The 26,742-nt window shown below is 37.2% G+C and overlaps 1 protein-coding gene across 2 annotated transcripts in view; it reads right to left on the reverse strand.

Moving 5' to 3' along the window:
• Window positions 1-7,053: 7,053 nt before the first annotated feature.
• Window positions 7,054-26,742, reverse strand: part of LOC140801035 (uncharacterized) — a 39,936-nt gene continuing 20,247 nt past the window's right edge. For both annotated transcript variants that reach the window (XM_073156025.1, XM_073156024.1), the window contains exons 14-28: window positions 25,532-25,629; window positions 24,638-24,835; window positions 20,675-20,926; window positions 19,693-19,788; window positions 19,482-19,576; window positions 19,303-19,366; window positions 19,127-19,214; window positions 18,975-19,045; window positions 13,656-13,741; window positions 13,477-13,567; window positions 13,133-13,206; window positions 11,480-11,586; window positions 11,202-11,320; window positions 11,036-11,113; window positions 7,054-7,639 (exon numbers count right to left, since the gene is read on the reverse strand). In XM_073156025.1, coding sequence (XP_073012126.1) covers window positions 7,400-7,639; window positions 11,036-11,113; window positions 11,202-11,320; window positions 11,480-11,586; window positions 13,133-13,206; window positions 13,477-13,567; window positions 13,656-13,741; window positions 18,975-19,045; window positions 19,127-19,214; window positions 19,303-19,366; window positions 19,482-19,576; window positions 19,693-19,788; window positions 20,675-20,926; window positions 24,638-24,835; window positions 25,532-25,629 — 1,757 coding nt within the window. In that variant the 3' untranslated portion in view covers window positions 7,054-7,399. The remainder of the gene's footprint in view (window positions 7,640-11,035; window positions 11,114-11,201; window positions 11,321-11,479; window positions 11,587-13,132; window positions 13,207-13,476; window positions 13,568-13,655; window positions 13,742-18,974; window positions 19,046-19,126; window positions 19,215-19,302; window positions 19,367-19,481; window positions 19,577-19,692; window positions 19,789-20,674; window positions 20,927-24,637; window positions 24,836-25,531; window positions 25,630-26,742) is intronic.

Below are 26,742 nucleotides of genomic sequence, written 5' to 3' on the forward strand. Positions count from 1 at the left end.
GTTTCTGTTTTGAAAATTGGTCTAGGGACTAAATCATTCATTCATAGTCAGATTACAATAGAAGTTTACGGGAGAGTTCTGAAACCGCAAACCTAGCAAGGCTATTAGCTGCTGTAGGGTTGCTAACTAGTGTAGCAAAGCCTTAAGAAAGGGGCTTTAGAGATCATTGTCGGCATTCCGAGACAAGAGAAGCTATGATCCAATCAATGTTACCAGGATTAGGTTCGCTAATGGCAGAGACCAAGGTTTGGCTTCTTTCTGTAGCCAGATTGGAGACTTCCTTGATGGATAAGCAGGAGAACTAACGCTTCCCCATGTAAAGCATTCGTACAGTGCTCCAGAAATATTGTTTTCCCCGTACAAATGAAAGAAGGAAACTCAGCTAAAGCAATACCAGCTCCATCTACGTTCTAGCCACACCATGCCCATCACAAGGGCAGGAACTGTCTAAAGAGATGGAATAGTTGGCTATTTCTAGTGGTAGAGGAGGATCTATCAAGACGTGCAGTTCAAAACTCTTAGCGGTAATATCTGACATACTAAGCGTTCTAATAGGGCACGACACTTCCCTGCAAATAAAAGTATGTTCCTACTCTTCCAGATGCTCCATAGAATAGTGATAGAATAGGAAAACATCTCTCAATCAGGTAGGTCGAAGTGAAGCTTGAGTAACCATTCGTCTTGCATGAGAGAAGTCTTATCAGTTCTCAACCCTAGTTTACTGTAGAACCAAACTGCTCTAGTAAAGTTGTAGCTGAGGAGAAGATGATAAACAGTTTCTTCTGAGTTTTGACAGAGGATGCACGTAGGATCAATATTATTTATTCTTTCGTGGAAAGGTAGTTGAATACAGATGTCATACCTAGGGTGAATCATATTATCGTTACTAGCCTCATTAGTAATATTTTGCCTTAGAATGCTTCTAGTACTAAGGATGGCAGTCCAAGTCCAAGTGGCACCGAGAGGTTTCTATCCTTCCCAAGAGGAGGAGTGGGGAAAGTAACTACCCTTCGGGAGTTTTGTCTACTGTTAGGTTCTTCAAGCAGGCGCCAAGCAAGATTAGGGATTACACTTTTGTTCACCAAATCCATCAGTGTAATACCCATTCCACTAGAGGAAGCAGTGATATAACTTGCAATTTAGTACTTGTATTAGAAGCATTTGCTTTCAGCTCTTTGATTTGGTTTAAGTTAATGTGGTCAGGCTAGCCAAACCTACTTCTGACTGCATTTTTAGTGGCCACCTATAAATAATTAGGTGTGGACAACTTTGAGGAGTCGTTGAATGAATTGAATCCGGCCCTAACTCTATCTTTCTCTACCTCTCGTGCATTCTTTTTATCGCGCCAAGCTCAACCCTCACTAACGATGGTTGTCCAAGTCTAGGAGGCGTTGAGAGGTTTCTTTGCTTCCCAAAATATTATGATCCAACCACATAGGTTAGGTTGGTTGAGTCAGTTGAGTCAAGTCAAGCCAACTTGAGTAAGTTAGTTAGTTTTATCTTACTATTTTAAATTTTAAATAAGTCGGATAATCCACATGTACACCCGATTCGCTAGAATTTTTGCTCCTATAAAAGAAATGGTCATGTGTTGATTATCATTGATCATTGGATGAATATGAGTTTAGCCAAATCATTATTTGCATCTTTATCTTTTACCATAGCTGTTAAATCATCTTTTATCTTTCTAGGAGTAGATCATAGCCATAGAAATATCTCGATTTTCTAACCTAGCCATCTTCCTCCACTTGCAGCTACTCTACTTTACGGTCGTCTACCATCACCCTTAGTTATCCGCCATTCTCCAGTGACCGTCGCAAGGTCGATTATTTATCGTTTTGCCTATTTTGACCTTGCTCCACTATTTTATTGATACACTTATTTGGGACCTTTTCTTATTGCATTAGGTGTTTATTTTCATTTAAATAAAATTCATGTAGGTCGCATTGAATGCAGGTGGAGTCGCGTTCGAACGCAGGTGGAGTCGTGTTCGAACGCTTGTGAACGCTCGTGTTTGTGAACGCCCACGTTTGTGAACGCCTTGTGAACGCGTTTGTGAACACTTGCGTTCGAACGACTTGTGAACGCCTGTGTTGCGTTCACAAATCCAGAGAAGGGGCTTTTCCTGTGCGTTCGAACGTGATCGGGCGCGTTCGAACGCGATCAGGTCTGTTCGAACGTGATTGATGGGAATCCTCTAGAATTAGGATTTCATATTGTTTTAGGACTTATTGGCTAACCTCTATAAATATATGGATGGCAACCAACTTCATTATGGAATTGGATTCTTGATTTCTTGCCTCATATCTTCTCTCTAGACTTCTCCCTCCTCCCTCTTCACCATCCTTCCACCTCTACTGTTGGCAAGGTTTCTCCTAGCTTCTAATCTCTTTTGTCTGTCGAGTCACCCTCTTTTTTTGGATCTCGACCACTTCGTTCCCTTCGTCTACTTCCCTTAATCACTTCCAAAATTCACCCTCATCTCCATACCCATCCATAACCCTAACATCCACTCCACCCGTCACCACCACATCACCCACGTTATTCCATGATTTCGTCCCTGCTACAGTTTGAATCTATGAAGGGCATAAATACGAAAGTTGTAGATTAGGAAACTACTGATCCAACCCAATTGGTTTTATAATTTTATGACTACTAGAAAATATCTGACAAATATTTTCCCACGGTTGTGCGGACTGCTTCTTACAATAAATTCAGATCTTAAGGAATTATTCTGTAGCCGATCTTTTGGTTCCAGATCCTATCAATTTAGTATTAGAGTCTATCAATTGGTATCAGAGCCTATCAATTTGGTATCAGAGCCAATCAATTGGTATCAGAGCCCTATTAATTGGTATTAGAGTTATCACTAGTATTAAAGCTCATCAATTGGTCTCAGAGCAGGTGAACCTCAGACCTCTATTAATGGTTGAAATAAGGAAGATGACATCAACAAGGAGACCTATGGAGAGCACACCAACAAGAGAGGACTCAATGCACGATGATCCTAACCATGAGGCCGATTCTTTTGCAGTGACCATGGCAGGACCGAGTCAACCAACGTCCATGGTTTTGAATATGGATGAACTAAGGGGCATGTTCCAAACATTGTTGCATAGAGTTGACAACATACAAAAGGATCACAATGAATTCAAGGAATATGTCATGAATCGATTAGGTTCGTCATCTCCTCGACGACGAACGGAGTTTCAAGAACCGATACCCCACAAGTCCAGGTGCGTCATATGAGTGTCAATGATCCCCTACCTATGCCTTCACATCATCCCCTACCAGTGGTGGGACCCCATAGAACCGATACCCCTACCTATGCCTTCACATCATCCCACACTTCCATTACAAAACCTAAGACTAGCGGTGGTGGAACCCGAGAGGCGTGCAGCACCAATGCGCTTCATCGATGAGGAGGATTGGCACTATGAGGATGAGATTGATCCCTATGGAGTTGGTGATGAATGCGCTCGAGTATTTAGAGAAGGTGATCAACATGCACAAAGGTTCAGAACTGAACCAAGGATCTTTCACGAACTCGACAACGCTATTCGGAGGAAAATCGCAAGTTTGGACTTTCCAAAATTCCAAAGCGGTGATCCAAAAATTGGTGTTTCAAGTTGAACAATATTTTGATTGTCAAGGTACAACGGAAGATGCAAAAGAGTTAGTAGTCATTGTGAGCCACCGTGGCCCGAACATACATTGATGAGTACATTTATTTCAAGGCTGTGAGAGGAGATACAAGCGGATGTTCATGCTCTATATCCTACTACTCTTGAGGAGACCTTTAAGAAGGCCGTGATGATGGAACAAAAGCATAGGGCTCTAAAGATGGCAGCGAAAACCAATTAGGGCAACCAAGATGGGCGGTTTGCACCTAGAATGTTGGCTGGAAATTATGCGGTTTTAAAAACAGCGACTGCGAGTACTAGACCACAACCACCTTTGAGACCTTCTTCCGATGTTAGAGGAGGCATAAGACTCCCCACTCGAACTCTCACACCTACCCAGGTGGAGGAGCGAAGAGCGAAGGGCCTTTGCTTTTGATGTGATGAGCATTTCACCCCCGGTCATCGGTGTTCTAAACCAATCGGGAGTGTGATGCTTATTGATGGTCCTGAGGAGGATGATGAGGTTGTTCATGATGGAGAGTGTCCAGAGGAGACCCATGAGGAGACCATTGAGGAGGGCGTGGAGGAAGATATCCAAGCTGAAATATCGATGCATGCATATTCGGGTACTTTCCCACCGAGGATGTTACAAGTAGACGGACTCGTTAGAAAGCATTATGCGCACATCCTCATTGATCCGAGGAGTACAGGCAACTTTCTAGACGAGAGGCTAGTGAGAAGATTGGGTTTGGATGCCGAACTGACTACGGGGTTTGACGTTGTTATTGGAGACGTCACGAAGCTTGTGGCGAAGAGCTTGTGTCACCGAGTTGGTATACAGGTGCAAGGATATGACATCATTGTGGACTTGTATCCATTGGCATTGTGAGGAGCGAACACTGTCCTTGGTGCTCAGTGGTTACAAAGTTTGGGACCCGTCACATTTGATTTCCGGAGCATGTGGATGAAATATAAACAAGAAAACAAAGATGTGAGACTTAATGGTGTTCAATCTTCGTCGATTCTTGCGATGCAGCCTTTGGTGGGACTATCTTGTGCGTATGATTTAGCCTATCTTCTTTAGTTAGGGCCAGCAAGAGATGAGCCTCAAACGAGTTCATGTACTACCATTGAATTATCTAATTTATTAGATAACTTTTCTAGACTGTTTGAGGAGCCGCAAGAGTTGCCACCGAGGAGAGCGACGAACCATCGTATAGACATTGCACCCGAGGCTGCACCGGCGAACGTGAGGCCATATCGGTATCCACATGTGCAAAAAGAAGTTATCTCAATAATGGTAACCGAGATGTTGGAATAAGGCCTTATACAACCAAGTCATAGCTCATACTCATTCCCTGTGCTTTTAGTGCAGAAAAAGGACGGAACATGGCATTTTTGTGTCGACTATCGAGCACTAAACGCTATTACTATCAATAACCGGTATCCTATTCCAATTATCTTAATGGATGAGCTTGTAGGGGCGACTATATTTAGTAAGCTGGACTGATATATTAGAGCGTTTCCCTAATTTTTCACCTTGAGGGCAAGGTGGGAGAAGCGTGGTGGGCTGATACACTTAGTTAGGACATTTTCTTATTATATTAGGTGTTTATTTTCATGAAAATAAAATTCCTGTAGGTCGCATTCGAACGCAGGTGGAGATGCGTTCGAACGCTTGTAAACGTTTGTGAATACTTCTAAACGCCTTGTGAATGCCAGCGTTTGTAAATGCCTTGTGAGCGTTGTAAAGTAGCTGTGGGCATTGGCTAGCCACAACCCCAAAGCATGCTAAAGAATGGTTTTGCAATTATTTTCTAAATTAAAAGAAGGAAATTTCCAAATGAATCCTTATTTGGGTTGCAGCCATGTTTTGAAACGTTTGGTTAGAACAAAATAATAGAGTGTTTACTAATAAATACTGAGATGTGGAGGCTATTCATCAAAAAGTAACCTTCATGTTGTATTGGTGGCAGGTTTACAAGGAAGGGAGGTGAAGGAGAAGGCAAAAAAGATGGTGCAGGTGGTGGAGAGCAAAGATGCTTAGCCCAGCTGAGTTCGTGACCGGGAGGTTCACGGCTGTTGTTTTGGATTTTTGTAACTGGTTAATAGGGCCAAAGGGCAAGAGCTTTTTTTTAAAATTTCTTTTTAGAGATAGAAAAGTGAAATTTAACGATGTGCTGCTTGGATTCGAAATCGAGAATACTCCTATATAACATTAGTTTTCTTTAACTATATAAACACTATCTTTGCTTCTAGACAGAAAAAAATGACTTGATGTACGAATTAGGGCTAGCATACTCTTCTTTTTATTCTTATTTTAAAATACGACTAGCATAATCATAATCTTGCGCTCATCTTTGGCCTCCAATTCAATCTCTCCTCCAACCTCCTCCCTCACGTCCTCTCTGATTCCCATGCCACCCTCACCGTCGCATTGACCTCCCCTTCTCATCCCTCCGACTCACCACCGTCCTGGCTCACAACAATCTCGTCCTCCTCTGTCAATGCCTCCCCACCCCTTTTCAACCGCATCTCTCCATGGTGAGGCAACATCTCTGCCCTCGCCCTTGATCGCTCCAACATTGTTGCCAAGTCTACGTGCAGTAGCATCAATGAGCACTCGAGCTCCGCATAGCGCGGGGCTATAACCCCGCACTATAACCCTGTAGAATGCGAAAAAGCCCACAATAGAAAAGCTCCATACTATTTACTATTTAATATATAGTCAAAAGTATTTTCATCATTGGGTTTAAAACATCACCAATTCCCAATACAATATCATTATTTTAATATCAACTTTATATCACATCAAATATAATTATTATATCTTATACTAGTATTGAACTAACAATAACTTATACTAATATTAGCCCTCTTTTGATATTAAAAATTAAAATACTTATACCTATTCAACCTTTATTCTACAAGTCAAGAAGAGCTAATACTGACCATGTCAACCCATACGAAATTGTGGGGTTGGCCAAAGGAATTCGGGGGGTGTGAACCTATCTGTATGGCAGATGGTGAAAAACTAGGAAAAAGAGAATAAGAGAATGAAGACAAGAGACGGAGAAAGAAAATTAAGGTTAATAAAGAAAATTATAGGTTAGCCTACTTGCGATTGGGTAATAATTGGAATATTAACGCTGTTCTAAATAGCGTTTTTGTAAGTCGCCCATTTCATTCCCACGGACAGTTTTATCTAACGTGTAGATCGGTAATCATTTCAACAAAAAAGAAAAAGAAAAAAAAAGAAGAAAAAAGCAGAGTATATTGATATATATTTTGCATAGGAAGAGTAAATCTGTCAAAAACTCTATGAAAAGAGGCTGCTAATAACAAAAGAGCAAGTTTATTCTTGTCTGTGAAACACGATATTGGTCTTCAATAATAATATATAACAAGTAGAATCACGACCTTTTAAAAATTAAAAAAAAAATTGTCTTTATATCAAATTCAGCTCTTGAAGGAGAGAGAACTGATAGTAACAAATAATAACTTAGACACGATACAAAAGTAGAATCATATCTAGTGTGAACCCTCAACATGAAAACAATAAGTCATATATATAAGCTTTAGCTAGAAAGCTGAATCTCCAACAGAAAAGGTAGTCCACATACTACATCTGATCAATTTTTTTGCATCTAATCTACAGACAATGTGCTTTAGTATGAAAACCGCAGCATTGGAACTTAGCGAGCAGCCATTGCCTCATCATCCATATAATAACCAAAAAGTTGAGGATTTAGTGGGTAACTTGGCTAACAGCATCTTTAAGATAAGCAGTTAGCCAGCTTCTCGAATCTCCAAGCAATGGTTTGGTGATTATTGCTTTTATAAATATCAAGCAAGGACTTGCTCACTCCATATAACATCACCTTATTTGGCACATATGAAGTTGAACAATCCTCTTGCTTATCCCCTTTAACAGTCTCGCTTGTTGAAGACTGATTGTCATTCTCCAATAAAGATGAGCACAGCAAATTCAACCACTGTTCTAGTAGAGAGGCTTTCTGCAGAAAGAAAGCAAAGCATCAAACATGAACAGAAGCAAGAAATGATTAAAGATAATAAATACTAAATTCTATTTACATTATCATTAAGTTCTTACAAAGCCATGGACTTACAATTGGACAGACAGTATGCATCAAACTGGTCTGATCCTACTCATCATATCTCATATTAGAAAAGTTGAATCCATTTGATTAGTAGTTTGGTTAATTTTTTATTCATGTATTAACTCTGTCTGACTTTTCAACTTTTAGTTACAACTTCACAGTATACAATTTCAGCATCCCTAATGAGCTGTGGTGACTAGGCAGGATCTGCTTTATCAAGCATCCAACGTATTACTGATATATTTACATGGTGTGACTAATACAATTAGAGTTGGATCAAGTTGTATTGGAAAACTTGACATATGCTTGATTCTTTGCTTGATTCATTTTGGTGGAATTACTGCTATTGATAACCTTCTCTACTTTTTTTCATATTGTCGGGTGTCCCCCTTGACTTCTTTTATTAAGTTCATCAATTTATGCAATCGAGAAGGAAGGGAATAGCTTCAGCTTGACGGCATTGGCATTAGGTTAAAGAAGGTTGAGAGAGATAAGAGCTAGCTGAAGATAGAAATGTCAATATTCTTCCATAATCTCAAATGGCTATTCTCTACATATTTAGTGGCTAACCAAAATTCAAAATAACTCTAATAAGAAATGACATCAGCATCGAGCGTTCGAAAGCCATAACAGGCATTTGAATGTCGTTGGATGGGCTACACTCTCAAACTTATTGTTCTGTCGTTCTCGGATCATGATGTTCAAACACCGTTGGTCGGGCGTTCAAACGCCTCAAGGAAAGTTGATCTTCTGTTCCATTGTCTAAACAACATTGGCCGAGCGTTCGACCACTCGAGCCCAATGCCAAAAATTAATTTAAAATAGTAAACAATTAACACTACGATAAATAGGTTCAGCACAGAGAATCCAATCTCCTTCGTAACATGACTCGAGATTAGGCCCAAATCACATCATTTCAATACGCTTCCGCTCACTTTGTCCTCAATGTGAGAAATTAGGAAAACTGTCCTTCATGGCCTAAAGTGGAGCGGTCAATGGCCATGGCAACACCATCACGTCTCCATCTAAGGTGGTTAAAGTAGCAATATCATCTGCTATAAGGTGACGTTGAGTTGGTATTGAATCTCATCAAGCTACACGTGTGATTCGTTCTATTCGTAGTCCAGCCACATCTCCATAGAGTCGAAAATGGCTAGACCCAAACTGCAGGGTCATGAGGTGCTTAGCATGATGTTCGCTTCTCGGAGAGCCAATAAGGAAGATTCAATATTGACAAGTGTCCTTAGATCTTCAATCTAACTAAGATTGAGGAAACCTTGAGCTAGTTTAGGTCTGAGCTTGGCTCAAGTGTGGTGGAGATTTGAGCTCAGATGCAAAGGGACGATCCTGACTGACTTAGTGTAGGCATGGGCAAGATAGAGCTGCTCGAATGTGGGTCTATGGTCCGCTCTAGATCCTCCTCGGGTTCCAATGGTGATTGAGGTGGAGAAACTGCTATAGGGATCGAAGCGACCATGTCTACGCCATACTTGGCCACTGACCTATGGTTGACACCCATTATTGGTGGAGATGGTGGTCCCAAAGCCACTTGTAGGATTGGGCCCATAGTTCGAAAGGTCTTATCCTCATGCTTAAGTAGCCGTGGAGAAGACATGTTGCAAAGAGGAGTCTTCACCGCAGCACATTGCGATAATAAATCGACGATGGCTTGGACCAACATCTCGATGAAGGCTTGTAAGGCTCGCTACAATGCCTCAATAGAGGCATGCATAGCCCGTTGTGATACCTGCGTTTCTAGCAACATGTATGCATCAATGCCATTAGTTTGACTAGACTTGGTTGGCTTAGCAAGGTAGTCGATGGTGCGCTCGTCAATAGAGCAGTGATCGATTTCATCTCCTCAAAGGTAGACACTTTTGCTGCCACCAATGTGCCTTCTTGATGGTGAGATGTCATTGATCTCGTTGTGGGCATTAGGGTCCAAGAAACGATAGCTCTGATACCAATTGTTATGTGTTGGGCTAAGGTGGGTTCTAATAGAGACGGCAATGGGCGATTAGGTGGTGGAAGCAGTGAAAATGATGAGATCTAGATATTTGAAACATGAGGGATAGTGTTCGACAACTTGACCTTGATAGCAGAAATTAATTAGAAACAGTAAACAACTAATACTACGATAAACAAATTCAACCCAGCGAACCCAATCTTCCTTATGAAGTGACCTAATTAAGCCCAAATCCCATCAGTGTGATAGATGCACAAAAAAGGCCTCTTATCAACTTTTGGGCATTGAGAGAGTGGTATCATAAATTTTTAGAGTTGCCAACTATTAGGGGAGTACAAAGATAAATTCTCCCAATCTAGCTTTGAACAACAAAGTAATTGAAGAGGTTGGAAAACAAATGTGCTATAAATAATTGATACTGCCCATGTTTGTAAGTCAAAAAGGATGCTTATAGAGACTCAGTATTATTGAACTTTTTGGATGTTTTGTGTCATCTATACAATCATCTTGCATTAAGGAATATATGTGTAGCAAAAACTTAATGCAAGATTTTAGTACTATGAATTGCTCATGTTGAATGCAATGACTCGTTTTTGTGTATTAATTATTGAATGTTGATGTACTCTTTAATACTCGGTCATGAAATTTTCAAGCTATTAAATTGCTTATGTAGATAATGGATGTATTGATTGTAATAGTATGTGCTTTTTCATCCTACGTCTATGTAATATGTTAACTTTTATTTTTCGCAAATATGCATGTATAGATTGTCATTAGAATAGAAATCTATATTTTTTTTGTTTTATTATTTTTGTTTGTATCCTAGACATATCATATCCTATTTTTTAGGATTTGTTGGATATGTATTCATATCCGTGCTTCATATAGCCAACTCTTCTAATTCTTTCCTCTTTCTCCCAAAATCCAATCCTATATATAGTAATATATATATAAAGTAATATATTTACAGTAATATATTCCTGTATATCTTGCAAATGCCTCTTGGACCACAATACAATGCACGGCATCCAAAGACCAAGGCTATTGGCTCTGCTTCCTCTATCTAATACCATACGATTTATGGCAAACAAATAAACCCTTATAACATTTATTAAGTACAAGAAAACAACACATTAAGAATTTGACAATAATATAAACTAAAATATTGATACTCTGGTTACCTACTACTGTCTTCAATATCATTGAGCATGTCACTGCAAATTATGAATGTCAACATCCTCAAAATTTCACACCTTGAAGTTGCTACTTATCCAAGTATTCAAATAATGAAATTAAAGAGCACTTAGAACAAGAGCCATCCTTACCTTAACAAGGAAGTCTTTGAGAGATTGATCATCCTTAGATGAAACAAAACCAAGCACATGCAGAGTGGTGAACATAAGCTGAAGGGAGAGAAGCAATATGTAAGACAAATAATTGTTGGGGAAAGTTTAATTAATGATGCATAACATAGGCTTTGCTATGTCAGACCTGCTTTTCAAGGTTGCTCTTATATTTAAAACTTGATGGAGATGATGAATTGTTGGAATTTAATGATTCAACCACATGCACAAGACCTTGAACAACATCTGAATATGAGCTCCCATAATCTGAATTGGACAGAAGAAATCTTAAATATACATATGCATATAATTATGTATGTGTATAGTGAGCGAGCGAGCATGCGCATACACACACACACACACAGACACACAGAGAGAGAGAGAGAGAGAGAGAGAGAGAGAGAGAGAGAGAGAGAGAGATCCTACCAAGCCTTGATGCTGGCACAGCTAATGCAACAGCAGCATGTATCCTTATCTTATAATTGGTTGAGTCACGAAGAAGCAGTAGAAGAATGCTATATACAGCTGGTGCCCTGTCACAGGTATTTATATAAAAGTCCATAGAAAGTAGAAACTTCAAATTCATATTGAGACTTCAAAGACTTGTAAAATTTTACCACCTGGCAAAGAAAGAAAAAATGTATGTCGCACACAAAAGATGGCACAATACACAATACAAAGACCAATTACATATTATTTCAGGTGAGGATAATGTGTTGAGCAGCACAGTGCATGGAACCCGACATCTTGTGTAGACGAGATGTTGGGAAGATATGGTTTAATCGCACTCTAGATAGAAAGAGATTGGACGAGGATGAGAAGCAGCACAGAGGGGTGAATTCGGGAGACAAACAGAACCAACATCACAGCAATAGACTGTTGTGCCACTATGATCTACTATTATATTAGTATTAGATGAAGATATATGACTTACATATGATTGAAGAAAGCAACCTACTTAGCAGAACATTTTCTATAGAAAACGATCTGCCAGCTAGATCATCTTCCACAACCGTTTTCCTTCACTTGGAACTCCAATGGGCCCATGGACTGTGGATAAAAGTAATAACAGAAGGTTCCCAATTTGTTCTCTTTCCTTCCTCGTTTCTCTTCTTTTAGTTCAGTGTCATTGGCATTAGGGTTGAATCTGATCCCGCCCGATACGAGCTCTCCGTCTCTCTTCTCTCACTCCATCTCTCTTCTCTCTCTAAGGCAGAAAGTGGCCCATCTCTCTCATTTCTCTCTACTCTCTCCTTCTAGTGTCTCCCTCTCTTTTCTTCTTCTTCTCTTTTTTCCACTCTCTCATCTCTCTAACTCCTTCAATCTCTGTTATGCAGCAGAAAATCTGTTGTAGTAATAGAGAGTGAGATAGAGAGACGAGAGAGAGAGAGAGAGAGAGGAAGGAAGAGATTGAGAGGGAAAGAAAAGGGAGAGAGAAGAAATAAAAAAAATCAGAGAAAATAATTACCTTGCTACGGTAAGAGAGAGAGAGGAAGAGAGAAAGAGGAGGGAGAGAAAAGGTAGAGAGAAGAAATGAAAGAAAATTAGAAAAAAATAAATTTGCTTTAGGAGTAATAGAGAAAAGAAGAATAAGAGAATGAGAAAGAAAAGGAAGAACCAACTCATTATTCATCAAAATTATGAATAAGTTAATATAATTTTTCGTTTTTAGATTTCATATGTGAATAATTATTATTTTCTTATCATTTTTCTAAATTTTTAGAAATTTTCCTATATTTTAAATAATATTTAGAATTTATATAATTAAAAAATAATCTGATCCGAGTCGATACAACCGATACGGCCAACACGTATCGTTTTTCTGGATAGCCGATCCCGATACCAAGTTTTAAAACTTGACTTTATGTCTTGCCAAAGATATGTGAGTATGTGGCCTCAATTGATAATAGTAGATATGCTAGAGATAGATTCCAAATGTTTTATGATCATCTGGGGATGCCATGTTCCAACAAGAAAAAAAATTGAAAAGCACAGAAAAGCATAACAGAATACATCATCATACCATTCCAGTCAAATATCTACAAATTGATCTTGCTAGTTTTGCTACTACTGCCTTACCAGGAAACATCATGCAGCTTCAACGTGTCGTTCATGAATAAATTACTCAAAGCATGGCAAACATTCCACTGTACCTGAATAAAAACCAGAAAGGGAGACCAAATGAAATATCAGAAACTTTTCCCACCAAAGTGTTGCTGACAACATAACAAAACTTAACATGATAATATTGCTAGATAGGCAGAGCAATCACATTAATCGATAACTATCCTATCCAAATACCACACTAAAAAGACTCCATTTAATTCCATTGGCCAACCATATAAACAGTACTTTTGGAAAGACAAAACTACTTCTTTTCATGAACTACTGCATCACTGGTAAGGAAAACTTGGATTATCTACCTTTACATTTCCTGTTGTTACACATGAAACAAATGCTTGCACTGTTCTTTCCAGCCAAAGAGGATCTCCATAAAATGTTGAAACTGGAAGGCTGCTTGTAGAAAGAAATTATTAGCTCCTACAAAAGCATGCCTTGGGAAAGCAAAATACTTGAAAGATCCACAGAAACTTGCATATACCTTGCCCCATTGCCAGCAGCAGAACGATCCTCGAATCTTATAAATCTTGAAAGATTACCAAGAGCCCTCACAGCATTTGACTTAATCTAATGATATAAACATCCACCATCAGAATTTTGATATATGGACTGAAACAGCAGAAGGTACATTTAATGAATCCATGGTCATAAGCAAAAGTACACATCTACATATCATCAATAGGATGGACAATGTATTCAATGGGTTTCAAAACAAAGAAGGAATAGCTTTCATGAGGCAATTGCAAAAGGACCTGATTAGAGCATTTCATTAGTACGAGGAACTAAAAGCGTTCCGACGCGTATTTCAGGTTACAGAGTTGATAGTTGATAGTTGATAGTTGATAGTTGATATTTCAGTATCTTCATCAAGTGAAGAGTAGTTAGGATTAAATTTATTAAACATATTTCCTAATTTTCGTCACTTATTTAACTTCTTTTTATGTATTTTTGTTACCTTTGTATAAATATGTTTTAGGCTCAATTAAAGGTCATTTCAATAATAAGTTGGTACATGGTTAGCTTTTATTCAAACCTATATGGGTAAGGTTCCTTTTGACCTAATGTAGCCAGGAATTAGAGTTCATAATAGGTTTATTAGAAAAACGGGATGCAGGTCTTTGTAATGACGCTATGGTTTTGTTTCAACAAAATAAAGGAAAGAGAGCTGCCCACATCTCCTTCCTTTGCGTGAATTAGATTTCACAATATGCTTTCATCTTCAACGAATTAAGTGAAGCAGCTTGGGGGAATGATGAGAATTAGATTTCTATTATCTTTTATTTTTGGGTGTATTTTTTGTTAAAAATTAGATTTGTTTTTATAGTTTATTATTTGGTTAAACTCCTAAAATCTAGGAGATTAGGTTGCTATCTTGCTTTTAAACAAATCTTACTAGAATTTGGTTGATTTTAAGTTAAAAGGGTCATAATCAAGGTTTTGAAACTCAGTGTGAGGATTGGAATCAACTGCTAGAAAAAACAATAGATATTGATCGTATTGACTATATTACAAATATCGGATTGAATTATTTTTAATTACATTAAATTATAAATATTATTAAAATATAGGAAAATTTTAAATTTAAGAAAAAATAACAGAAAATAAAGTTCGTTGCATATGAAGCCTAGAAATTTTAAAAAAAAAACTCACTCAAAATCGTGACAAATTCAGAGCTTAATTTGTTAAATTTTTATGCTCGTAAATTACTATTGTAGAATTGAGATGAAAAGAGAGATCTCTCTTCACTGTTGTTCTGAAATAGTAAGAAGAGTATTGTTTAAACTGGGCAAGAAAGAGAAAAAAAAATAAGGAAAAAAAATACTCATCCAAGTTTACCACAGTGCGGAATAGCCGGAGGAGCCCACTGAATCGATCACCGGATGAACTCGATGAAGTGTTAAACGGTGGGAGGAGAGTGTATGGAAGATAGATTAAAAATTTTAAAAGAAGATAGGTGGAGATATCAATTACTAATGTCTCCTAGGTCAGATCCATTTTAGATTCAACTTGAATCTAAAAAAAATTAGTTTTGGCCGATCGGACCCAAACTAGTCGATTCCAAACCAAAATCGAGATCAATTATGGCCGATCCAACTCAAGATAGGCCAATTTTGTGAACCATGGTCCCAGTTTAATTATAGAATAGATTAGGTAAAATTAGGATATGTTGTGATTTGATGTAATCTCCTAGTCTCTATATATAGAGGTGATGGGATTTCCAAATGAGGAAAAAAAAATCATGAATAATTGAAAATCATCATTCCCTGTGAACAATTCCATGTTTCTCTTTCTCCATTCTCTTTCCTCTTCTCCTCTTCCCTCTATTTTGTGGTGGAATTCATTTCACGTTCTATATCCCTCACAATCTAAGTGGACTTTCTTCTTCCCCCCACAAGGTGAATTAGTCCTCTTTCCCTCCTCTCTTTTGTGACGGATTTCATGTTTATTTTATCCCCCATAATCTAAATGGGCTTTCTTCCTTCCCCACAAGTAAGGTGAATTAATATTCTTTCCCCCACAGCTAGGTAAGATTGATTTTCTTTCCACCATGGCTTTATGAGTTATTTTTATCTTTCCTATCTATTATATTAAGTCATACTAGTATGAAAAAGATACTTAAGAGGAGAAAATAAAAAGATTTACTGAGGGCTTATCAATTTTCCTTGGGCATGGTTTACCCACTTCCTTGTCTTTCCTCATATCAACAATCAACATGTTTTTTCATCCCTAGTCCACATCAACTTGAGATCAGAGCAAGTTCAGATGAGGCGGATTCAATCATGACGGAAACCTAGTTTGCAAATACAAAGACCAAGTGCTCATTGGTCGAGTTATGCAGATTATGAAGAAATTCTCAAGACGAGATTTGCGCAGCAGAAGCAAATGACAAGAATTAGATTTCTTAATTTTTTTTACTTTTGGATATATATTTTTGTTAAAACTTAGATCTGTCATTAGACAGTCCTATTTGGTTAAAACTCCTAAACTCTAGGGGATTTGGTTATTATTATATGAGTTTTGTTAGGATTTAGTTAACTTTTAACTTAAAAGAGTCCTAGGTAGGTTATAGATCAGATTAGGGAAGATTCAAATGTGTCTAAGTAGTGATTTTGCCCATCTCTACATAAAAAGGTAATGGAATTCCGAACATGAGAGGAAAATCATGAATAATTGAAAGTTACCATTACTGCAAAAAATTCCACGTTTATCCCTTTCCCCCTTCTCCTTATTCAAGCTCTTCTCTTTGCAATCAACTGATTGTCTAACCAATGCAAGCAATAGGTTTCCTCTTGTCCTCTTCCCTACAATCTTTTGCAATGGAATTCACATTCCTTTTATCCCCCACAATTTAAGTGAGTTTTCTTCTTTCACAAAAAGTTGGATTAATATTCTTTTACCCAAAGCTAGGTGGGTTTGATCTTCTTTCTTAGAGAGTAATCTTCTATCTTTTCTACCTATCTATCCATGGAGGCAGAAAAAGAGATTTATTGAAGCCACATCTTTTCTCATTAGCATGGATCTATGTACCCCCTTATCTTTCCCTATTTCGGCATGTTTTTTTATCTCTAAGCCACATCAATTTGATATCAAAGCCATACCAATTTAGCGGCCAGCATAGCCCACTTAGTCGTTATAGCAGGTTAGGTAATGTGATAACAAGTTGGACTATCCAATAGATAGTGAGTTAATAGTGACTAAATAAAATAAAAAAATCTTACTCTGCCCAATCGAGCTCTCTTCCTCCTCTCCTTCCTCTCTTGAGCAATGGCAGCAAGCTATATTGGCAGTGGCAGTGGGAGCGGCAACAACGACGAACTCAAACAACACCACTCATAGAAAAATGATATAAAGCACTACATCTATTCGTGACCTTAGAAAAGGGAAGCAAAAAGGGAAGGGGAAAGGAAAGGAGAAGTGGTTTAGGAAAAGGAAATGACAGTTGATTTTGATAGGCTAGGATGGCAATTGGTTTAGGCAAAGCGAATGGCAGTTGGTTTAGAAGAAAGGTGATGTAGATTATAGAGTAATTGATGTGAAGTGATTAATGGCAACTGGCTTAAGCACTAGCTTTGTTCTAGTGCACCTATTATTAGGAGAAAATGCCCTCACAATCTTCTCTAATTATTGAGCTTACCACATGCTACAAATTTTTCTATGTTAGTGACAAATAGTGTGAATTTAAAAGTATAATTTAATCTGATTAATATTAACTAATCTAATAAAATTTACATATAATATATATTATATCATATCTAATTATTTTTATTTTTTTATATAAAAAAAAATACTAAACAGCCTTGTTGCCTGCCTTCCGCCTTGGCGCTAGGTAGTAGGATGATCGCCCACTACCCGCGGCCGCCTTTCAAAACATTAAAATCTAGTTTACAAATACAAAAATTAAGTAGGTATTCATCGAGTTATCTTATAAGGAGAATTTCAAAGATCCAAATAATGATAATCTTGAGATGAGATTTGTGCAACAGAAGATTTGTTATTAGATTGATTTGGTTAAACCTCCTAAAATCTAAGAAATTATGTTGTTATCTTATATTTAGATAAGATATATTAGGAATTAATTGATTTTAAGTGAAAAGTCAAATGAGTCTTAGTTTGGTTATAGTTGCGATTTGATGTAATCCCCCATCTCTACACAAACGGGTGATGGGAATTCCAAAAATGAGAGAAAAACTATGAATAATTGAAAATTACCATTCTTTGGAGTATTCTTTGTTTATCCCTTTCCCCTTCTTCTCCCTCTTCTCTTCTATAGTGGATTCAATGTTTTCTTTAGCCCTCACAATTTAAATGAGTTTTCTTTTAACTTAACAAGTCAGGTGGATTAATCTCCTTTCCTCCACAACTAGGTGGATTTTATCTTCTTTCCCCGACATTTTGGTGAGTTAGTTTCTTTCTTTCCTATCTTTAGCCATGCTAATATGGAAAAGATTCTGGAGGTGGAAAAATAGATTCATTGAGGCCCTACCTTTTCTCCTTGGTCATGGATCTACTTACCTCCTTATCTTTCCCCATATGTGGCATATTTTCTCATCCCTATGCCACATCTTTTCTCCTTGGAAGTGGATTTATATAGCTTCTTATCATTCCCATATCAGCATGTTTTCTCATCCCTAAGCCACATTTGATATCAGAGCCATATTAAGGTATCAAGACATTAGAGCAGCATAAGTTTCTAATTTCCACAAATATAGAGTCAACGGCAATGTTTGTAATCTGCCAATAGTACACTGAGATATGCAAGAAATTAAATAAATTCATGGGTTTTTTTTTTTGCCTGTAAACTGATTGAAAATCTATTTTTGTGCCTATAACCCTCCAAAGTTTATATGTGCATGTATATCTCTTAAAAAACTTAGTTTTTGCATGAATACCTCTTGAGACACTTAGTTTTTGCATGAATAACTCGACACCTATGTTATTTTATGGATGCTCCTTAGATGTAACCAACTGTAAGGATTTCATCAAGGTAACTATAAAACAAAATATACAATCATACTTATTTGCACACATTCCTTTCAATTAAGGGTACCTATGTCTTTTCCACTGCTAAATTACTAAGAATTTAACATATAGTTCTTAAAAAGTAACTTGAAGAGTATCTACGCAAAAAATATTAGTCTTGAAGGGTATACATGCAAATATGAAATATAGAAAGGTATATGCACAAATAAAGAACTTTGAAGGGTATACATGCAAAGAACTTAAATTTAATTTCACCAAAATAAAGAAGTATATGAATATCTTCAAATTTAGGTGTACTGTAAACAAAGTATATCCTTACTTTATCACCATCCTTAGTCAGTCGCAAAGCACACTCCACTAATAAAGAAACAGTAGAACCAGTTATGACACCTGCATATGAGAACTTAAAAAGAGGTAGTACAAACTTGAATCATAGAGAACAGAGGTATCAGATATTGCTGCAATCTTTACCTGCAGAGCCCTCGATGTGCAATTCAGCTGCTTTATGGCGAAGAGAATCACAAATATTTGCTAAAGCCCATGTGGCAGTAATGCGCACCTATGTGTTTAGAAGAGAACGAATCCCACTTAGGAATAGGAGTATACTTCAAAAATAGGAAGAACAGAAAAGAGTACACTGTAGCTACCGAGGATAATGGATCACGTGTGTTAAACTCAGCAGCTTGTATGAAATCATTCAGCACCCTCGAGCTACAAAGAGGAAGAGCTACAAATTTACAATGGATTACTATCTGAAAATATATGCTCCGTTTGACTACTAATCAAATTAATGCCTTCAGATACACAACACGTTCAGCATAATTACTTGGAAATAATATGTGAAAAACTAGACATAACACCAATGGCACGACAAGCAGCTGATCTGACAGAAGGAATTGCATCATTTAGTGCTGCATTGACCTACATGGGAAGAAGAATAAAAATACATGTTATATGACAAAATGTTCATTTATCTTCCAGGTTTTGACATCTAATCGAACTTGCAACTAGTAGTGAAAGGTATTCTCTGTACGTACACACGTGGAAGTAACAAATTCCTTTTTGTCTTCTGTAAGAGAGAAGAAAACAGCTGAAGTCATTCCAGCAAAGCATGTGATTGATGCTGCCCTGATCTAGAAAGTATGAAACAAGCAACTTAGCGCAACATATAGGGCAAGAGAAAAGCAATCTGAAAATGCAAATCAAGCTGCTAGTACATTAACTAATTCTGGCTCATCAGAGTAAAGCATCTCTTGTTATCAAAGTAACTTCAGATCTTCTTGCTAAATGTCAACACCATCTCATATAGAGGATTATCAATATTCCACGTTCTCAAATTTACTAACTTAATATTTTTCTACTGTCACATTCCAAAAGATATCTATGGTCCCACAAACCAACATGGACTAATCAAGTTGACTTAGTGACGTTCCAAATAAAAAGAAAGAACATGATGTGCTCTTTTTGCCTATATAGAAATTTAAATTGGAAATTACAATAAATTGATCTTTGATTCTAATTTTGTCTGTAAAAATTTCTTCTAGTTAGGAGAAATAGATTAAGAAATCCCTATATGAAGTGATGAACTTTTGAATAATAGGCTCAGCAGATAATTTACAGGATCAAAGACAGACATTCTGAAGTCTAAAAAGGCATATATCCTAAATCTAGAATAAAAAGGCAATGTGAATAAGAAATAAAATAAAATAAAAACAGCATGCCAACAATATGTTATCTCACTCTTACATAGCAAGATCAAACATTTCAATATATAGAACAGATATAGGTCGCCCTCATTCAAGTATATAATACTTAATGTCCAAACATTGAAATATAAGAAGTAATTAGAAATATAACTGATTCAAATACCAATTCTATAGCTAACAGCTAAGAATACTAAATTACTGTACCTTTTAGATTTTACAACATACAAATATTCACCTGATAGTCAGAAAAAACAAAATTCATACCAAAATAAAAGGGCATGTAATACAGAAATTCTGGAAAGATAATTAGTACCATCGGAGAAGCATGTGACAATCCCTGAGGCAGATGTTTCTCGATCACCTCATTCCACTGCACTACACCAGCTGAGTTATCCAGGGAGCAATTTCCCGAGGTCTCTGCATCTTCAATATCATAATAAGGAGCAGAAGAAATCCTTTTCTCTCTGACACAATCAGAAATTTTCTGGATATCCTGTAATCTAAACTCTAGGAGGTCATCTGCTCCTTTAAATCCAGATACAGCACGGAGAGCCTCATCCAAAACCTGAATGACAAATATGTTTTAAATTCCTGGGTAAAGTATATAGTACCAGACTATCATTTGAAAGCATACTTAAAATCCTAGATGTATAAAACACTGAACTATGAACCTACTCTCCTAAATAGCACGTCACATTACCTTTTCAAATCGACAATAGAATTCAATAAGAACATGATAGGATCAACAAATTTAAACTACTACAGGTTATACACATTCTTTCATTCCAGGTTCTGAATATTGCTTACCCGAATAAAATGATGCATATTGGACGTATACGAGCATATCAAACTATACGGATCGGACTATTTTTTTACTTATATAAAATTTTAAAAATTTATATTAGATGCAGGAAAAATATTAAAAATTAGGAAAAATAATATGAAAAAGAAAAAAAAAATCACCCTTCCCTCTCTAGACTCCCTCTCTCCAACAGCCCTCCCCCTCTCTCTCTCTCTCTCTCTCTCTCTCTCTCTATTGTAGCAGCAAAGCCAATGGTGTTGCAACAGTAAGGAGAAAGGGAGAAACGGGGGGAGGGAAGAGAGGGAAGAGAGGGAACAAGAGATGGAAAAAAAATGAAAAAAGGACTTTAACCAAAGATAAGAAAGAAACTCCTCACCTTGTCGAAGAACTACTCATTGGAGGTTGACAACACCAGATCAGGGGGGATGCATCGAGGGGGATTGAGAGAGAGAGAGCGAGGGGAAGAGATGAGAGAGAGAAAAGAAAAGTTGTTATTACTTAATAAATGGGTTTGGATCGGATTCATGTTTGGCCCACCTAACGAATAAATGCACCCATTTAGGATTAAATGGATCCGAAACTCCTCTAATTCGTCGTGATAGGGCCAATTCATACTTGTTTCGTGTTGGGATCAAGATAAGCCAAAACTAGGTACCTTGTTTTCAATATGATATTACGATATAGCATAATATCAATGACATTTAAAGTGCGGGCATGGACACGAAACACAGATACAACATGATATGGAAACGGTGATACAACAAAATTTGGAAAAACAAGGACACGACAAAATAAATAAAAGCATTATATATTATTGATACAATTAAAGAAATAATTTTCTAAACTAGTAATATAAATAAATAGGCATGCATAAATTATTCATGAGAGAAAAACAAAATGTACACAATACCACAAAATCAAAAATGATAATACTAATACGTAACAATACAATTCAATATTATGAGAATAAATAACTACCTACCATTACTTAACTACAGTGGATTATGGATGGTCGAGCCGACCTTATATTGTTGGCGGCATAACGACGCGTGACACGAGGGGTGTCGCACAACACCCCTGCTAGCAACTTCGTTGATCTCCATTTCACTGTACTCGCTACACTACAACTTAAGTTTTTATTCAACAACCCATCTCACCCTTTCTTCCTCTTCGGGTTAGGGCACCCGACATGAGCGACGAGAGCAAGCAAGTGGCCGAGAGGCGAGTAAGCGAGTGCAATGTTAGCATGAGCAACGAGCCTATTCTCCCTTATCTTTCTCTCTCCCTTTTTTGCAGCACGTGTCGTGCCGTCTAGTAGTCAGCACGGTCTGTGCCTGTGGCACGGCCATCATTGTAGTGAATGGCATAGGTAAATTTGTGAATTTACAATCGTTTGCATTAATATTAATTTTTTTGGATGCACTAACTTATTATGTTGCATCATATTAAAATATCATATGCAGGAAATTCTTGCAATAGATAACTTTATTATAAATCTTATGTCCAAAAAGCATCTCAAGAGCAACCAAGAAATATCCAAATTTATTCTATAATATCTTAAATATTGGATACATTGTAGAAGTGTCTGACACGTGTCCAACAAGTGTCCAACGAGTGTTGAAGTATCAAATATAGACACGGCATACTATTTGGAGTGTTTGTGCTTCATAGAACGACAGCCATGCCTGTGGCATCTACTTCCTTATGCATATACAATACACATTCAATCATGTGGATATTGCATGGCTTGTCATGCCACAAGAGAAGATTATTAGCTTTGATCAAATCTTTGGATATCAGGATTTGCTGGAGATAGATTATTGGACATCTACTTCAACAAATCTGCGTTAGGGGACTTTGCCAAATGGAGTATGGGAGAGAGCAAAGTTAGGTGGTACCTTGGTAAAGTGACGGTTTTCTTTTGATCAATTTGAACCATTTCGAGTGGCTTTGGCTATTCAGGACGAAACGCAACTGAAACGAATCGAGTATTGGCCAGATCGGCCAATACCCCACCCAAACCAATATGTGGACTATTATGTTTTCTTCAACATCGATCCCTATTTATGTTGAATTGTTGTTAGAATGCTTATCTTAAATAGAACCATTATATAGATATAGCTTATCTTTTAATTTTTGCACACTTATATGTTAGATTGTCATTAGAATATAAATATTCTTTAAAAAAATTATTCTTGTATCCTAGACTTATTGTATCTTGGTTTTTTAGGATTTGTTATATCCCCTTGTATCCATATCCTGTATATGTATCCGTGCTTTAGAGTTGCCAAGTCATTAAGTGTCCACAAGTTGAGGACCGAAAATTTGATAAATAAACCAAACCCCATAGAAGTATGGTACTACCATGATCCATTGACCAGAAAAACAGAACATAAAAGGTGGAGAGGACCAAGGAGGCCTATATCAGCCAATCCCAATCCGGATCAGCGGATACAATCTAACATTTACATAGCCAATATGGATCGAGAACGGCTACAGTCGATCCCGATATCACCCCGATCCCAGCTTATTGGTTGGTTTCAAGGTCAGATTGGCCAATATCATCCCATATTGGGCTGAAACCACCTAATATGAGTTATTGAAATGAGTCATAGACGGGCACATACCTTCTTCTATCCCCTCCGACATAGACAACAAGCTCGTCCAACTGATCCAGTGAAACCTCTCTCCTTTTTGCTCTCTCTCTCTCTCTCTCTCTCTCTGAGAGAGAGAGGAGTGGGAGAGTGCAAAGAAGAGAAAGCGAGGGAGTGGAAGAGTGTAAATAAGAGAGGGGGAAGGAGTGGGAGAGTGTGAGGGAGAGAGAAGGGCAAAACACGGTGAGAGAGAGAGGGAATGAGTGACTCAAAAAGGGAGAGTAAAATAGTTTTTTAAGTGAGTGGGAGATAGCAGAGAGTGGGAGAGAGTTAGTGGGAGAGAAAATGAGCAGAAGAGAGTTAGTGTGAAAAGAAAGAGAAAATAAGATTATGTATTTGTGTGAGAAAGGAGAAAAGAGATTGAGAATATAGTTTTTCTTTTAGCTTTTAAATTTTATATTGGATTAGTTTATATTTTCTATCTTTTTCTTTGTTTATTTTAATTATTAGGATTCTTTATGTATTTAGAAAATAATTTTAAAAATTGTGTAATTAAAAATAGTCTGATACGAATGACCGATACTGCCAATACAGTCAACACATGTCATCTTTTTTGGACGGTTGATCTCGATATTCGAAACCTTGGAGAGGACTATTAAAAGTTTGAAGTAGACAACCGGAGAATTAGTCGTATATGAAGAACTATTTGTATCTTGTAGAATGGAGAAACTCATGTACTCATCAATAATAAAAGAATGCAGAAATACTGAAGGTTTCTACCTTCTCGAATTACAAAAAGCATATCCCACTTATCATTTAAATGATTAAAGAGTACTGAGTTTTAGCTTCACAGAAGATTGCAAAAAAAATATGACATTACCTTAATACCAGCCATAGTGCATCTTTCTGTAGTTGAGCCTACAATTCTGTCAGTCTCTCCTTTAGATGTCCCATTAACAATGTCAAACCTAAAGTCATCAAGACTTTGTATTTGCAGTAATTCATGAACAGTAGCTGAAACTTGCTTCCACATTTTACTTACACTACGTGGGTAATTGTGAGACACTGCTCTCAATGCCTGCAAGCATACCATTGCCATATAAGAGGCAAAGGAAACCTAATTAATAAGGTGGAAAAAATGCAAATGAAAAAGAAAACTATCTTATTATGATCAACTTATACATCAAAACAAATAATCCATAGTTTCAGCATGTTGACAGCAAAATCCCAGTAGATTCCAAGAGAAAAATATAAAGGTGAGAAAATTATAGGTTACATAACCAAAAGAACAAAGAACAAAATATTCAAAGATATAAAGAAAAAATTTTATATCAAATAATCAAATTTACAAACATTATACTTAATAGCGAGATACAGTTTGCTTACAGTGAGATATGGGTGATACAAGAGATACTTCGGTGGATACATTTTCAGATTTTATTGCTATAGATGGATGGGTTCAGATCGAATATGTTAAGTATGAAACACTAAAACTATTAAGTGATGGTATTGATTTGAATTGCTTTCCCTGATTAAATCCAATAGGATTTCATTATATTAAAACATACAGCATCATAAAAAATATATAAAATTGATGAGCACATTATCCAACAATCCGTTAGGAATGTGAAATGATCACTAGAACATTGTAGGTAAGTTAGCACTATTGGCTAAGCTAAAGAAGTTCATTGTTGATTGGTTGAAACTTAAAATCATCAATCTCAATCTAATCAAAGATGAAAATTAAGAACCAAAAAGGGTAATTATGTGATACCTGGAAAGCCTCAGTTCTGATGCTCAGGTGCATTCCTCTCTCTGTGAATTGGAATAAAATAACGAGTACACTTAACTCTTGTTCAGCATGCGTGGAACCTAAGAAAGAATAGAGTTCTGTTGGTTATTCAAGGTTCTCTACTATCAATCATTGCTAATAATATCCAAGGACTCTATATATCCTCATTCAAACTTGGTTCTTGCAAATAATGATTATGCATAAAAAATTTGATGATAATCTAACATCAAATTATCCTTATATTCATATTACTGTAGAAAAATATCTGCACAAATATGAGCATTCACTATTTCTGATCTTATAGTTCAAAATCCTAAATTGTTGCTAGTTAAGAAAGAATAAGGACTTCAATTTAAGAGCAGAGAGGTGCAGCAAAAGACAGATGGTTGGTCATGTAATATCTCTCACACTTTTATCTAATTTAACTGGTGGTACATTGAAATCCTCTCTTTTATGTTTTCTGTTGTGTCACAGACTGCTTTTGATCTATGCACATACTTCACATTGGACTTGTGTCACATCTACAAATCGTCATGGATTTGTTTCAAAGGCTTTTTATTCTTTGAGCCACAAACACAAGCAAACCTGTTCACTTGGACTTCCAACAAAAAGTGAAGCAAAAGAGTTGGTACACAAAGGTCCCCATCTCAGAACCATCAAGCCAACGCCCACCACACGCTTCCATTAGCATCCAGTCCTCTTTGCTAAACCTTTTTAGTCTTCTCTTATTTTGCCATCAACCAATTTGACAGAATTGCCCAAAAGTGGAGGTAAAGGCAGGGGCAGCATAATTGCCAAATAATGGTAGGCACAATGTTAGTAGTGAAAATGGCATTTCTTAGAAAATCTGCAAAAGCAGCTGGAAAATGTCTTAGTGCTCTTAGGGGTAGCACACACCCAGGTGCCATTCTGTCCCTGGTCCTTTATTATTTTAATGTCTGTTAGGTTCAATCTTCACTAAACTATAGATAGGTGGCTGGCCAGGGGTTCGCCTACTGTGTAGGCACTAGAAGGGTGCCTATGCGAGGCACCCAAAAGTAAGGCAGTCATATAATAGAAAAGCTGTGAAACAGCAAAATAGTCATAGGTATTTGCAGGAAAAGAAGTTGTTTTTTCTTTCATAGAGGCAATTGGCCAATTGTTGTGTTACTCTCCCAATAGTAGCCTTAGAATACAGCAACAATATTCTCAGT

The sequence above is a fragment of the Typha latifolia genome, chromosome 14 (genome assembly GCF_019914945.1).
Source record: "Typha latifolia isolate L0001 chromosome 14, TyphaL0001v2, whole genome shotgun sequence".
Lineage (NCBI taxonomy): Eukaryota > Viridiplantae > Streptophyta > Magnoliopsida > Poales > Typhaceae > Typha > Typha latifolia.